This window comes from Thermobia domestica, chromosome 14, assembly GCF_964235325.1.
Source record: "Thermobia domestica chromosome 14, izTheDome1.hap1.1, whole genome shotgun sequence".
In the NCBI taxonomy this organism is placed as follows: Eukaryota; Metazoa; Arthropoda; class Insecta; order Zygentoma; family Lepismatidae; genus Thermobia; species Thermobia domestica.
This window is the reverse complement of record NC_137467.1, coordinates 200,949,932-200,963,454: the sequence shown is the minus strand read 5'-3', so window position 1 is coordinate 200,963,454 and position 13,523 is coordinate 200,949,932. Positions and strand designations below refer to the sequence as shown.

Below are 13,523 nucleotides of genomic sequence, written 5' to 3'. Positions count from 1 at the left end.
CATAAAATAAAATTAAAATGGAAACATAATAAAATGTTTCAATCCAGAATTAGATTTGAACCTATATGTATATTCGTGTAAATTATCTCCTCTACAAACTGCATAGAGGTGATACTTTTCTCTTAGCTTGTTTTCTGTATTAAGGTATAAATTAAAAAGTAAAGTTTTAAATTGTATGTCATAGGCATTATTAGGCTGTCTTTTTTTTTTCTGACTCAAAACTTATTCTCCGTATTTTACTGTTTTACATGCGTAAGATTAAAAAAATCAGTCGTGTATGATGAAAAATAAGATCAGTTATATATTTTTTAAGTGCTATGAATTTAAGGTTGTGAATTTTTATTTATTTATTTGTTTTTATTACTTTCTTCTGCTTCTATAGATTGTGTAAGCTGGTAGCTAGTTTAGAATGTTATGTCCACACGGAGTTTTCTATCCGTAAAGTTATTAAGAAATTGAAAATTGGAATTGTGCAGTCTCGAAGTTCACCTTCATTTTTGTGGCAAAATACAACGTAATTTCACATGAAGTTCATTTCCCAACATTGTGGCCGAATGCTACTCGAATCCAGTTCGTTTTCCCATTTTTCTTAGCATTTTGAACGAAATACTATCTTTTCTTTCTCTGTTTCCAATGAAAAACGGAAGAGTAGCAAAAGGATTTTCGGTCCAATGCAAAGAAGCAAGTAGATCCCATTATCAGAACTTGAAACCAATATGAAATGATAGAAGGCTACTGTTGAACTCTCTTGTTTTTCTGCGCTAGTGTTCGTTTCCGAAAAGTAATCTAGGACCTTGCATATCGGAAGTTGATTCAGTTGCTTTATTTCCAGATGCAATATCATACTAAAGTGCATTAACTAATGCATGTTCGGCGTCAATTTTGTGGCCGGTCTCCAGTAATATAATACGTGGTCTGTAATGGAGTGAGTTGTTATTGAAAACCTACAAGGTACCTAAAGGCGGCCTATACACGGTGGAATTAGTCCTACGAATTCTTTTGAGAGTTTTCTCAGGAAAAATGTTATTAAGGATCTTGTAGGAAATCCTGTCTTTTCCTGCCCTACACATAGAAATTTCCCTCGTCATAACAAATGGCATTGCTAGGTGTTGATTCACAATGCATAGCAGTTAAAGTCGCTTCTAATGTAGTACACAGTATTACTGCAGTCCGAATAACATTGTTTTATATTAATCATGATATTCAAATGAGAAGAAATAACCATACAGTTTCCAAGATCTCGTAAACTTAAAAATAAAGTAAAAAACTTTTCTTGCTTTAAATGATTCTCTGATAATGCTATAATGTTATTTTCTTATCATATACCCAAATAATTGTATAAAGATTAATGTGTGTGTACATACTCAGATTCAGTTCTACGAGATAACGTAGAGTTAAACTAAATACGTAACTTATATCGCTTTAACTCTTTTAAGATATGGGTTTTGTTAACTTTCAGTAAAGAAGGTACAGCATCATCCCTAATTATCGTAGGATCATGGTTCATACGTAGTTTTGTTCAGAATAGAGTAGGCTTTCAGACCGTTCCACTCACATGTCCCTATCATGTACCTGAGGGGATTTTTTGAAGGGAAATTAGAATTTTTGACAAAAAAATCTTCAAAGTTTGAAGCCCCCTGATCTCCCCCCCCCCCGGGTCTGTGCACAAACCTGAAAAAAACTTGAAAAATACTACGTAGTGTGCTAATTACTTGTGACAAATTAGAATTTCCTGTCTTCAATAGTGAGGGCGGGAAAATTTTTTACCCATGTTGGGAGCATCAAAAAACGCTAAAAATTTTCCTAAAATGCACCCTACAAAATTTAAAAATTTCCTGACACCTCCCTAATTATCGTAGGATCACGATTAATACGCAGTTCTCTTCAGAATAGAGTAGGCTTTCAGACAGTACCACTCACATGTCCCTCGGACGTCCCTAAGGAGGAAAAAGTTGATGAAAATAGGGATTTTTGTGAAAAATCCCTCTTTTTCCCCATTTTGAGGCCCTCTGGTGCGGCCCTGGGTAAACATAGATCTGGAAATCACTTGCAAAAATAGTACTTGTGATACTAATTACTTGTGACAAGTACTAATTTCCTATCTTCAACACTAAGGGCGGGAAAAATATTTTGCCATGTGGGAGAAGCGCGTAAAGCGCTCCAAATTATAGTAAGACTATTCATTAAAAAAAAAAAAAAATTATAGTAGTAACAAAAAGGATATTATGTAAAAAAAAGATATTCCTGACACGTCCCTAATTATCGTAGAATGATGATTCATACGTCGTTCTGTTCAGAATCGAGTAGGCCTTCAGAAAGCACTACTCAGATGTCCCTATCATGTACCCGAGCGGAGCCATAATCGCGAGAGTGGGAATTTTGGTCAAGAAATATCCCTTTTTTACTCTTTAGCCCCTCTGAATCCCCCTTCTGTGTTGACGAAGAGATCCGAAAAAATTCAGATAAAAACTAAAGGGTCCACTTATTGTTTGTGTAAAACTTCAGAAATCTAGGGCTAAAGAGAAGTTTACCAAAAAATGTTGAAGTTAGACCTCACAAAAAAAAAAAAAAAAGGTCAAGTGATGACGTCATACTCCCTATGTTCCGACGCTCGGAAGCATATAGACCCTTCCAAGGCCTTCTTCAATGCCTCCTCTCTTGTAAAATAATAAATAAACCTGAACTAAATATCTTTCTTAGTTCTCTTTTAATCGAATTTTGAAGACACTATCATTTCGTAGTAAAAAGTACGATATATCTTTAGTGTTAACAAATTTATCCCTTTCTCTCATCTGATGTCGCTTAAATCGAAATCTTACTAATTTTCTTTCCGAAATAGAGCATTCTCTAAACAAGAAAAGTCTCATAGGATCGTTCAGTATATAGTAGATGACGTGCGATCCGATGCCATACATGTTGAGATTTTGACTCTAGGAAAAATCGTAAGAGATTTACTAGGATCTATCTTATAGTATATGGAAGGCCAAAGAGGAGTTTTTTGGAGCGGACATTATCTCTGAACTGTAGTGATATTAAAAGAGAACCGTTCTGTCCTGGAGGAAAGGCAATGATACTGTGTTTTGCAAAAATAACTAGCTTCGGTAAATGCGATCCAATTTTTCGTTTGCATGGCATATGCTATGCGATACCGCTTTGAAGAAAGGGAAAAAAAAAAAAAAGGACTCTGATATCTAATGATTAATAAAACATCCTTAGAGACTCTAACAATGTCATTAATTTTAAGATAAGTTTTAAGAAGGTTTAGTGTAACTTCTGTAGGTCATAAAATCTTGCCTTTATTATCATGTCTATTTCATTTAAGATAATAATTTGGAAGAGAACTGTTGTACTTTTGTAAAAATTCTTACACAAATTGTGGCAAAGCTTTCCTTTAGTTTTCTTCCTTTTTATTTATTATTTATTTATTTGTTGGCAATATTTCATTGAAAAGGTTATTGTTCCTTAAACGCTAATTGGTTGATGCCTGCCATTTGTCGTCCGTGATTTTATGTAACAACTGGCATTTCTTTATGAATTACAGGACGTGGGAACTGTGGAACTTGGCAGGATAACAAAGGAGCAGGCGTGTTTGGTTCAACTACGGAATGTGGGCAGCTGGATTATTCACCGGTGTATGAACTGTTCACAGAATACGCACGCCATTCACCGAGAGAAAGGAGCCAGTTGTGTCATCATTAGCCGTAATCTTCTGGTGAGTGGGCATGCGTTGTCTTTATTTGACAACTTAAGGTAATTTTGACACTTTTTAATTTAACATTTCTGCACCCGCCAGGAATTTGAACGAAATCGTAGATTCTCACGTTGAGGGCGCTGGTAACCCCTAATTATCACAGTCATGATTGATACATCGCTGGAAAAACTTATGAAACCCAGATTTTAACGAGGTAACATTTGTGAAATTCCCGCCCTATTTGTAGAAGAAGAAGAAATAAAATAGTCCTAAAATATTAAAGTAGAATTTTGTGGTCCTGGCAAACATTAGTCATCATACGCTAATAAAATGATGCTAGTCGTGTAGGCAACACACTTTTGACAATATATTTAAAAAAAAAAAAAAAAAAAAAAAAAAAAAAAATTGCTACAATACAAAGCAAGAAAAAATTTCAGAATGAAATACTTATTTTTTTTTTTTTTTTTTTTAAAAAAAGGCTCTGTATATCATTTTCTAAGGGCTGTTGCAGACCTTCCCTGGTGACCCCTCCTATTCATAACAGAGTCGTGATTGATACATTGTTGGAAAACTTATTGAAAACAGGTTTCTAGACCAATTCAGTGAAAAGATATGTCGTCTTATGTGGAACAGCCCTGAAAATAAATGTATTTTACTTAAAAAACGCGAGACTCAAAAATTGACCAATTTTGCCTCTCCTCTTCCCCCCATATAAGCAACAAGTACACATACAGGGTATTATCATGAAGTGAACTACTTCATTCCTTCACATACAAATTTCTATGAATGTATCCCAAGAGGAAATGCCCCCCCCCCAAAAAAAAAAAAAAAACTCATAAAAAGAGAAAAAAACATGAACTTGACCCTCCACCACCGCCTTGGTATCCATTACATACGTAAAATGCATATCGGCAGAAAGCTTCATTCTTCAAAAGCACATTGATAAGCAAAATTATCTTCCTAGCGTAAATAGGGGCCGCGGAGCTATTGAGGTTCACAGCGTTTGAGCAAATCAAAGGTTAGCCTAAAGATGGGCTATGAACCTCTTGACAAAAATGGATTACATGTCAACTATGAAACTATATCATAACATTCTGTTAGGTTAACCAAATCAAGCGTCAAGGTGCCTTCCATGATTTTCAGTGTAGAAATAACATCTTTTAAGCACAGAGAAACATAGTACATCACTAATGTTGTTGGATGATGTATCAAATACAGAAGCAGTACGCTTATTTACGGATCTTGTACAGACTGTGTGTTCAACCTTTTACTGATTTACGGATGCTTGCCGAGGAGATTGTTGGAAAAATGCTACAGAAACAACTCAATCATATTCTGGTGATTGTGAAAATCTACTGGAAATTTGTTTCAGTGCTGGGAATACTGAAAATGTACTGGAAATTATCGTGTAATACTGGAGAAATGTAAAATTTCGCGTTGAAATCCTTCAAGATGGCAGCCCCATCGTCTAGATGTAGATAGCGATAGGGATAACTGGCCACTGCTGAACAAGTGGCTAGTTCAAGGAAAAAACTGGATAGTGTTTAAAGTATAATTGACCTTAAGTTTTAACATCGATAAGTCCTATTGGATGCTGTAGCATATCCAAATGTGTAACCATAAGCATCAACATTTGTTACTCTTTGATATTTGTAATTAATTGGTGTTGTACTTGAGTGTTTTTTGTAGCAACTGTAATTCTAATGTTAAAAAAAAAAAAGTAATATGGTGAAACAGGTGAGGAAATGGTTAGCTGTAAGGAGTGAGTGGAAGCCAGTTCCCTCCATAAAGTGAGTATTTATTTACGATAGACAGTAGGGGGAAAATAATAGCCAGAAAACACTTAGTATTTTTTTTTTCGTCCTATTTTAACCTACTTTTTTCTATGCGTTCTTTCTATTAAAATATTGAAGATGCTTTTTAAACGTGTTTTACTGGTTGTTAAATATCACAGTGTGCAGTCGTATGTGGCAATTTTTTAAGTTCATCGTAGTATACTGGAATCTTGTGTAGCAGGACATCGAAATATACAAGAAATATGTTTTCTTGTATAGCGAGCACTTTCCGCCCAAACCTATCTCCCAATAGAAATAAACTAATCTCGATCTTAATTCTGTATGGCAACTTTGGTTTCTAAAACTCACACTAAATTGAATCATGACCATACTATAAATGGCTTTGTTGTTCTCAGAAAACGGACAGATGAAGAAAATAAGATAGAGAAGGAAAATTGAGTTCAGACTAAACGTTATTGGTGGAGACGTTAAAAACTGTAGAAGAATGTTACGAAGTGCGATGTGAGAACTTGTATTCATGACTTATTTTACATACTTGATATCTTAGTCTTACTGAATTAGATAATTATTCGAGAAAATGTATGACAGAAGTCCGGAATGATGATACGGTGATACGCTAATAATATGATACTTACTAATTTGTTCCGAAGGACCTCTGTGCACATGACGTCAGTTTTTAAATGAGCGTGGATGCCGGTGGGGAATTGGTAATACAGAAATAATGGAGAAACCCAATCACATAGGTAAATAAAGTGATACAGTGCTTAGTTTGTTGATAGCTTGTACCGAACTTAGAATAGATAAGGCTGCTATATATGTTTAATGCAATTACGGTTGAAAATGTGCGAATCGACTGAGGATCTTTATATTTCGTTTTCAAGATCAAATCTGAATTGTTATGGTAGTTGTTGCTGCTAGCTATGTCCATAGAGTTGGGTTACTCAAGTGCTGGACTGGCCACGTTGGCTACTTAGCGAGCGCCAAGGGCCCGAGGCCTGTAGGGGCCCCACAGGGATCACGAGGCGCAGGATCGCCTACCAAAAGGGTTGCGGAAACCTAAGTTTGTGTTTCCGAAAGAAGTCTTCTCGGACCTCCTTTGCTCATATCAGTAAAACTTTGGACTTAGCAACTGCCTCCAAACTAACTTCACTAAGGTTTAACGTCCCTTTCAGCACCGAAACTATATGAGTCGTGGACCTACAACGTAGCGTGGAATCCGAACTACATGGATCCGAGCTTCCGCCGGGAATCGAATCTGGGTCTCGAAAAAATAACATTTGTTATACTGTGTATACAAAATATTTAAAAGGTATGTAGTATGACATGTTTTGCTCTACTTTTCAGACTGATCCAGCGGAAATCGTGGCATTGAAGACCAGTAACAAGTATTCGCCTGTGTTCAAGATTGTGATCAACCAGATTGAAGAGGTGTCCCCTCTGTCGACGCCACTGTCTCCAACGAAATATTCAGGTAGTCTACATCATCTCTATTTGGCTCATTATGCATGGCTACCTTCACATCTACAACCTTCATTGATATTTTCTGTTCAGTCTTGGAGACACAGTACGTCTTGTTTCTTTAATCTTTCGCTAAAACAATTAGTTGGAAGCTTCGCTTGTTTGGTCCAGAAAATGCTCTGAAAAGAAGAGATTAATGGATTGATGTAGAGTAATGTCAGTGTATCTAAAACTGCATTTTACTAGTGTTACATGGCTAAAAAATGTTATAGTATGTAGTCACAATATATAATATTTTGAAGCTAACACGGGAAACTAAATATTACTATCAAACTTAGTACATATATACTAATGAAAGAAGGAAGCAACCTATTTTTTTTACATTCCAGATACTCTATAGGTGTGTGAATTCTATAATACATAGAGTGAAAAAGTGACTGAACCGGGACTCAACCTGAGATCTCCGGCATACCGTGCCGATGCATTAATTACTACGCTACTCAGTCCGCTTCCCAGGACGCTTACTTGATATTAGAACTGTAGCGTCTTCAATATATATATATATATATATATATATAATATTGCTTTGGTTAGCTGAGGTTTTATTAGCAATGAAGAAATAAAAAAAATGATGGATCACAGCTTATATAACAGGAAGTTCATAAATGTTTTGTAATCATGAAAATAATTTGAGTTAAAGTAGAATATTTTTTTGCGCGTCATTGCATGGCAAAAATTCATGTAGCGGAGTTGGAGGGACAGCTAAAAAGATTGCCAACACCAGTCTACATTGCTCATACACTGACCAAATTTTGTCGCCTCAAGAAATATACGAACTTTGTACCAAAAATATAAACGGAATTCATTGTTATTTTGTAAGTTCGAAGATGATCAGGGAAGAAAGTTATAAAAAGGCAAAGAAAATTGACAAGATAAGTCATAACAGTAATTCCTAGTAGACAACTACCATTAGATGTTGCAAAATATCGAAGTTTGTAAACTATCAAGACTTTGTGACTGAAACATCTGTGGAAAATCTAACTTGTACTGCAAATGATCTATCTTGCTTCTATTTACGATGACAAGTAGTGATTAGGGGTTGTTCAGGACAATAAGTAGTAGTTGTTCCATCCTGCACACCCAAGAACATTATGGAGTAATGGTGCAGTATGGTCAATACAACGTTATATTATTATCTTTTACTTTTAAATGTTGAAATTTTTTGAAACAACTGAATAATATGATTTTTGGTTATATATATAAAATTATGATTTTAGAATATAAATGTTTTTTTAAGATTATAAATGCTATTTTCCTCTTTTATGACTTTTGGGCATTTTGTAATTGAAATAGTTGCTTACCAGTTGAATGTCAGTGTCGTAATTTTTCCTGCTTGTTCTGCCTCTATGGCTCTTGATGTAGGAAAATTTCTGAATTATTACCTTTCCCATCTGAGGTACAAGAAGTTAAAAAACGTAATTATGAAAAGAAAACTTTATGTTGCATTAAAAAAAATAAAGAATATCTGTCTCCAAGCTTCATATTAAGCTCTCTAGAACCATGTAAAGCAGGAGTGTTTATTAGAATTGATGTCTCTTCTCTTCATAGTGAAATAATGGTGCGAAAATTGAAATTTTGTAAGTTCTATTGCTCAGATTTGAAGCTAATTTTAGGATGTTAGTGTAGTAGTAGCACTAGGACCATAAAATTTAGTGTGTATGTACTTGTCCTTTATGTTCATACGCATGTTACTCAATGTATCCTGCTCCGCTGTCACATTTTTAGCTACCGTTCTTTCGATCCCGTAAGTGCACTTAAATAAAATCCCGGACGCTTACCATTATACCACTGTTTGACACACGCAATAAGTTCCTGACCATTGGCAAACCGCCTATCAGGAAGGTGGATCTTCAGACCAAGCAGAAAGAAATCAGACAGAGCCAGATCCAGACTATAGGAGTGGGTTGAGGGATCAATTCCCACCCATACTTCTGATTTTCTGCTATGTGTGTGATTGGCAGTGACGTCTCGCGTATCTTGGTGCAGTTTGATGACTTTATTTTGGCGCTCCGGTCTCTTTGTCTGTGGAGCACGTCGCAACTTTGCCAGTGACAGACAATAACTCACTCGCGTGAGCAAGCTGTCGTGTCGTTATGTATCTGTCATTCCTAAATGTAGTGTTTGTTAACAACGCCGCACCGTGGTTGGTCCAGCAAACTGAAATCACCACTGCGGAACCTTTGTACCCATCGGTGGATATTGCTGCGATCCATTCTTATTTCCATACACAGGAAGCAATTTACGTCGAATTGATATAGCTGAGTGATCGCCGGTTTTGTAAAGAAATGCAATGACTGACTGTTGTCGAGTGTAGCTGTCTACTTTCTTGGCTGTCGAGTGTAGCTGTCTTGGCCATTGTGGATATATTTTAAATAGAAGAAGAAAATTTGGGTATAACTTCAGCATAAAGGACTCGAGCACACGAAGAAAGAAGTGAAACGAAATAAAATATTTAAGTTTTACGTCCCACGGTTATGTCGGTTAGGCTAAAGGAGAAGGTGATTATGAGAAATGAATGAAATGGTGGAATGAAGAAAGTGGGAGGAAACGGGAGAACCCTGACAAAACCCACGAGCACGGTGTTTGTCCACCACAAAGTCCACACGGCGCGAGCTGGCATCGAACCAAGGACCCCAAGCACCGGAGGTGAACGCTCTATCACTGAGCCCCCGCACGAAGAAAAAAAAATTCATAGTGATAATCATAAAGAGGTTACGACCCATTGTGCAAAACTTTCTTTGCGCCCATTGTACAATGCGCGGCAAAAAGCTGCAACATGAGCATATAAATTTATTGTGAAATGACGAAGTCTTTTGTTCCAAAGTAAGTGTGCACGGGAGGAGGCCGAGGATTATGCTGGCCTGATTAATTCCACTTAGACGTTATGTTCATTCCCTGTGCTGTTAGGCGTAGTTTCACAATAAACTTACATCCTCATGTTGCAGGTTTTTTGCCGCGGATTGTACAAGATGGTAAAATTATGTGTAGAATCATTAAATGTAGTTCTTTTTGTGTAGAGTACACTTGCATTTTGTTTTAAGGCAAGTAGTTCTCAGATATTACAACCACAAATGTCAAAATCAAGAGCGGTAGATTAAAATCTAACCTAGCACGTAGTTTTTTTCCTTTTCTTGAAAGAAAAAAAAAAAAAGTTTTTGAACTTGGAGATATGCAAGTTTCAATATTAAAGAAATTAAGCAAATTAAAAATGGTCATTTACTATTACATTTTAAATTGGGTGATTTGGTATGAAATGAGCCATCTGTTGGTGAAAAAAATAATTCACGAGTTTACTACTAGTCTTGGAAAGTAGAATGTTTTAAGAAGTCCAAAATGATTATACGGTAATACGCCTATAATATTTTAGAGGGCGTTGATTTCTTTTGAACGATATCTGAACACATGCATATTGTCCTTCTGAATCTAATGCAATTTATATTTTCTAGCCTGGTGGAATATATTGTCTATTTATGTACTGGATTTCACTCAATAGTAATGCACGTATTCCTAACAATGATACACATACTTTCAGTAGTAACACAAGTACTGCTTGGAATGTATATTTAACAAATAGTTAATATCTGTTTAATCTAAGAGTTGTTTAACTTTGTTTCTTTTTTTAGTATTACAGTTGCCGGTTGCTTTGCGGACTGCGCTGGCGTCTCTGCAACAGCAGTTGGCGGAGGTATTGCAACAGGAGGTTGCCCGGACTGAAGAGAGAGTCCGCCTCTATACGGAGCAACAATATGCGGCGTTGGAAGAATTCAGGGAACATGCACACACAGATCACCAGAATCTAGTCAGGTAGGTTAAAACCCAAATTTTTATTTTTCACAATCTTAGTTACTAGAGTCTTTGTGTGTAATTCTTTCTTTAACAGGTCTGGAGGTAAAACTGGTGTGTACTCTTCAGAAAGCCTATTGGTTAAGAGTTGTGCTCAGTGTCTAAAACGTTGTACTGTTAAGGTTGCTCTAAAGTTATGATGTGACATAAAATTAATGTAGATTACATTCCTGTAACGTGCTTGTCTGCAAGCGTTATTTATGTCAGTGCGTTGAGAAAACGTCTCATGCCAATGGTAAAAAAAACTCGCGCTTTGATAAATTTATAATTGCGTTTTTTTTACATTAATTTGAGGACATTGGATCCAATTGAACTATTTGGTACATGGGATCTACGCCTTATGGTGGGCAAACCGTGTGCTAGAGTTTTCTTGAGATTCTCGAGTTTCCGCCCACTTCCATCGTTGTCTTCTTTAGCCTCGAAGCATAAACGTGGAACGTTAAAAAAGTTACGTATTTTTAAAAATATCCGTCCATGGAGTCACGAGAAAGGAAATGACATCAAAGTCGAAATATTTATATTTATATCCCAGCTAGGAGTTTAGTTTCTCGTGAGCGCATGAACGATATGTTTAAAAACAATTCAGTTGGATTCGGGCTTCTCAAATTAGTCTAAAAAGCACAGTTAGAAATTTATCCAAGCGTAGAAACTTTTACCATTGGCATGAGTAGCAAGATTTTCATCGTGACAATTTGACATTGTTTCTTCAGTTGTGCCGAATAATCAGTGGAAAGAAAGTCACACACGGCAGAATTAAAGCTCTGAAATCTCGTGCGTTCGCACTTGCAGTTGAGCTACACGTGGAGAAAATTACTTCTTACGAACGTGACGCTCTCCGCTTGAAGTTTTCAGTTATATTCTGACTTGAGAGCATCCTTAAGACTGACCGTTGAATTTTACAGCATTTACTTTTTTCAAAACAGTGCAAAAGTTCAAAGTTTCTGTAGTTCACACAATATTATAATTTAAAATTGTCTTGAATTTTTTTTTTATTATTTTTTTTTTATTGTTGGGCGTATGTCAGTGAATTGTGACTTGATATGCTCTTTGAAGATGTACTCTCCAGTAATGAGAAACTTGCGAAGAATCTAGCGCGCAAATTACAAAGATACTTTTCTTAAAGAAAATTGTGTTTCCAAATATGTTTGATTGTTCGTCCTTTTTCCTGGTCCAATATTTGAAAGTGGAACCCTAGTTTTTGATGGGGTAGGGACCGCGGTGGCTCAGTGGTAGGTGCATGGGGTCCTTGGTTTGATCCCACCTCGCGCCATGTTAGCTTTGTGGTGGACAAACACATTGTGCGTGGGTTCTCCTGTTTACTCCTAATTTCTTCGTTCCACCATTTCATTCATTTCTTACCATCACCGTCTCCTTTAGCCTAGTCGGCATTATCATGGGACGTAAAACTTAAAAATTTCATTTTTAGGGGGAACTAAAAGTGCAAATAAATATTTGCTATAATTATTAATATATACATTTAAGTAAGTTAATAGTTAATAGAAGATATTAGATAATTAAAAGGAGTTAAAATATATTGCTTGAATGATCAAAGTAAACATTGATTCCCGGAACAAAAGGAGAGGAAGAATTTCCACCAAAAAGTGAAACCTTATATTTAAAATATCAGATTGTAGACGAGATGAAGTTTCCGAATATATTCAAAGGTAGTATTCGTTTTGGAAGGAAAACGCGGAAATTAAAAACGCATAAATAAGTAAACCTTTAAAATCGTAGGTTTATATTACTGCAACATTTTGTATACACTAGCAAATTTAGTATCCTTTGTTTGCATTATTTTGAAAACTACGTAAATGCTATGTGAAATTCAACAAGGAACTTTGAGACAGGACTGTATCCCAATTACTTGGACTCTTTATGAACTCATGACATTTCTGCGTTGTTACACTTGGAGAAAGACTGCTGAAGCGGTTTCCTTTAACTGTGTTGAATATCTTTATTTTTTTTTTTTTTTTAGTCAATCAATTTTTTGTTACCTTCAAATGAACTGAGATTTCAGTGCTTCTTCTGATTTATTTAGATGTCTCTCACTTCATGAAAATTAAATTTTGTTATCTACTTTTTAGATTCATTTTGTATGAACGCATGTGACTAAGAAAAGAGATAACAAAAAAAATTGTTGCATAGACTTCTTACACAGCTGCTTTTTTCCTAAGACTAGCAAGAAAGTTCAAGAAAGAAACTGTAACAAGATTAGACGTTAGTTGGTTACAGTTATTTGTTTTATTTAATTAATTAATTTATTTATTTATTTATTTATTCAGTAAATGTAACTGATCTTCAATCAGCAGAGAACTGGGGCTCAAGTAATTTTTATTTATTTTTTTTTTCTTTGTCTTAGTGTGTTAGAACAGTTTTTACAGAAATTAAAGATTTAGTAAGTTTTTACTTGCTGTTTGTACACTTTTCTTAAATCAAATTATATATATATATATATATATATATATATATATATATATATATATATATATATATATATATATATATATATATTACAAATAATAATCAGTTGATTTCTTTTTGCCCCAGGAATCAGTTGTTCATGTTTTTTAAAGTTAATTTCGTTTCTAATTTAAGTGAAAAACGCATGTGTTTTAGCATGAAATTTTACGATCTACCACAGCCGCTATAAGGCTGGTTTGGCGCTTTAAGTGCAT

The 13,523-nt window shown here is 35.4% G+C and overlaps 1 protein-coding gene across 1 annotated transcript in view; it reads left to right on the top strand.

The window, feature by feature from the left end:
- PRAS40 (Proline-rich Akt substrate 40 kDa) overlaps nt 1-13,523 on the top strand; it is a 44,682-nt gene that overhangs the window by 20,610 nt on the left and 10,549 nt on the right. The window contains exons 3-5 of the mRNA XM_081739311.1: nt 3,542-3,712; nt 6,832-6,958; nt 10,629-10,809. Coding sequence (XP_081595437.1) covers nt 3,542-3,712; nt 6,832-6,958; nt 10,629-10,809 — 479 coding nt within the window. The remainder of the gene's footprint in view (nt 1-3,541; nt 3,713-6,831; nt 6,959-10,628; nt 10,810-13,523) is intronic.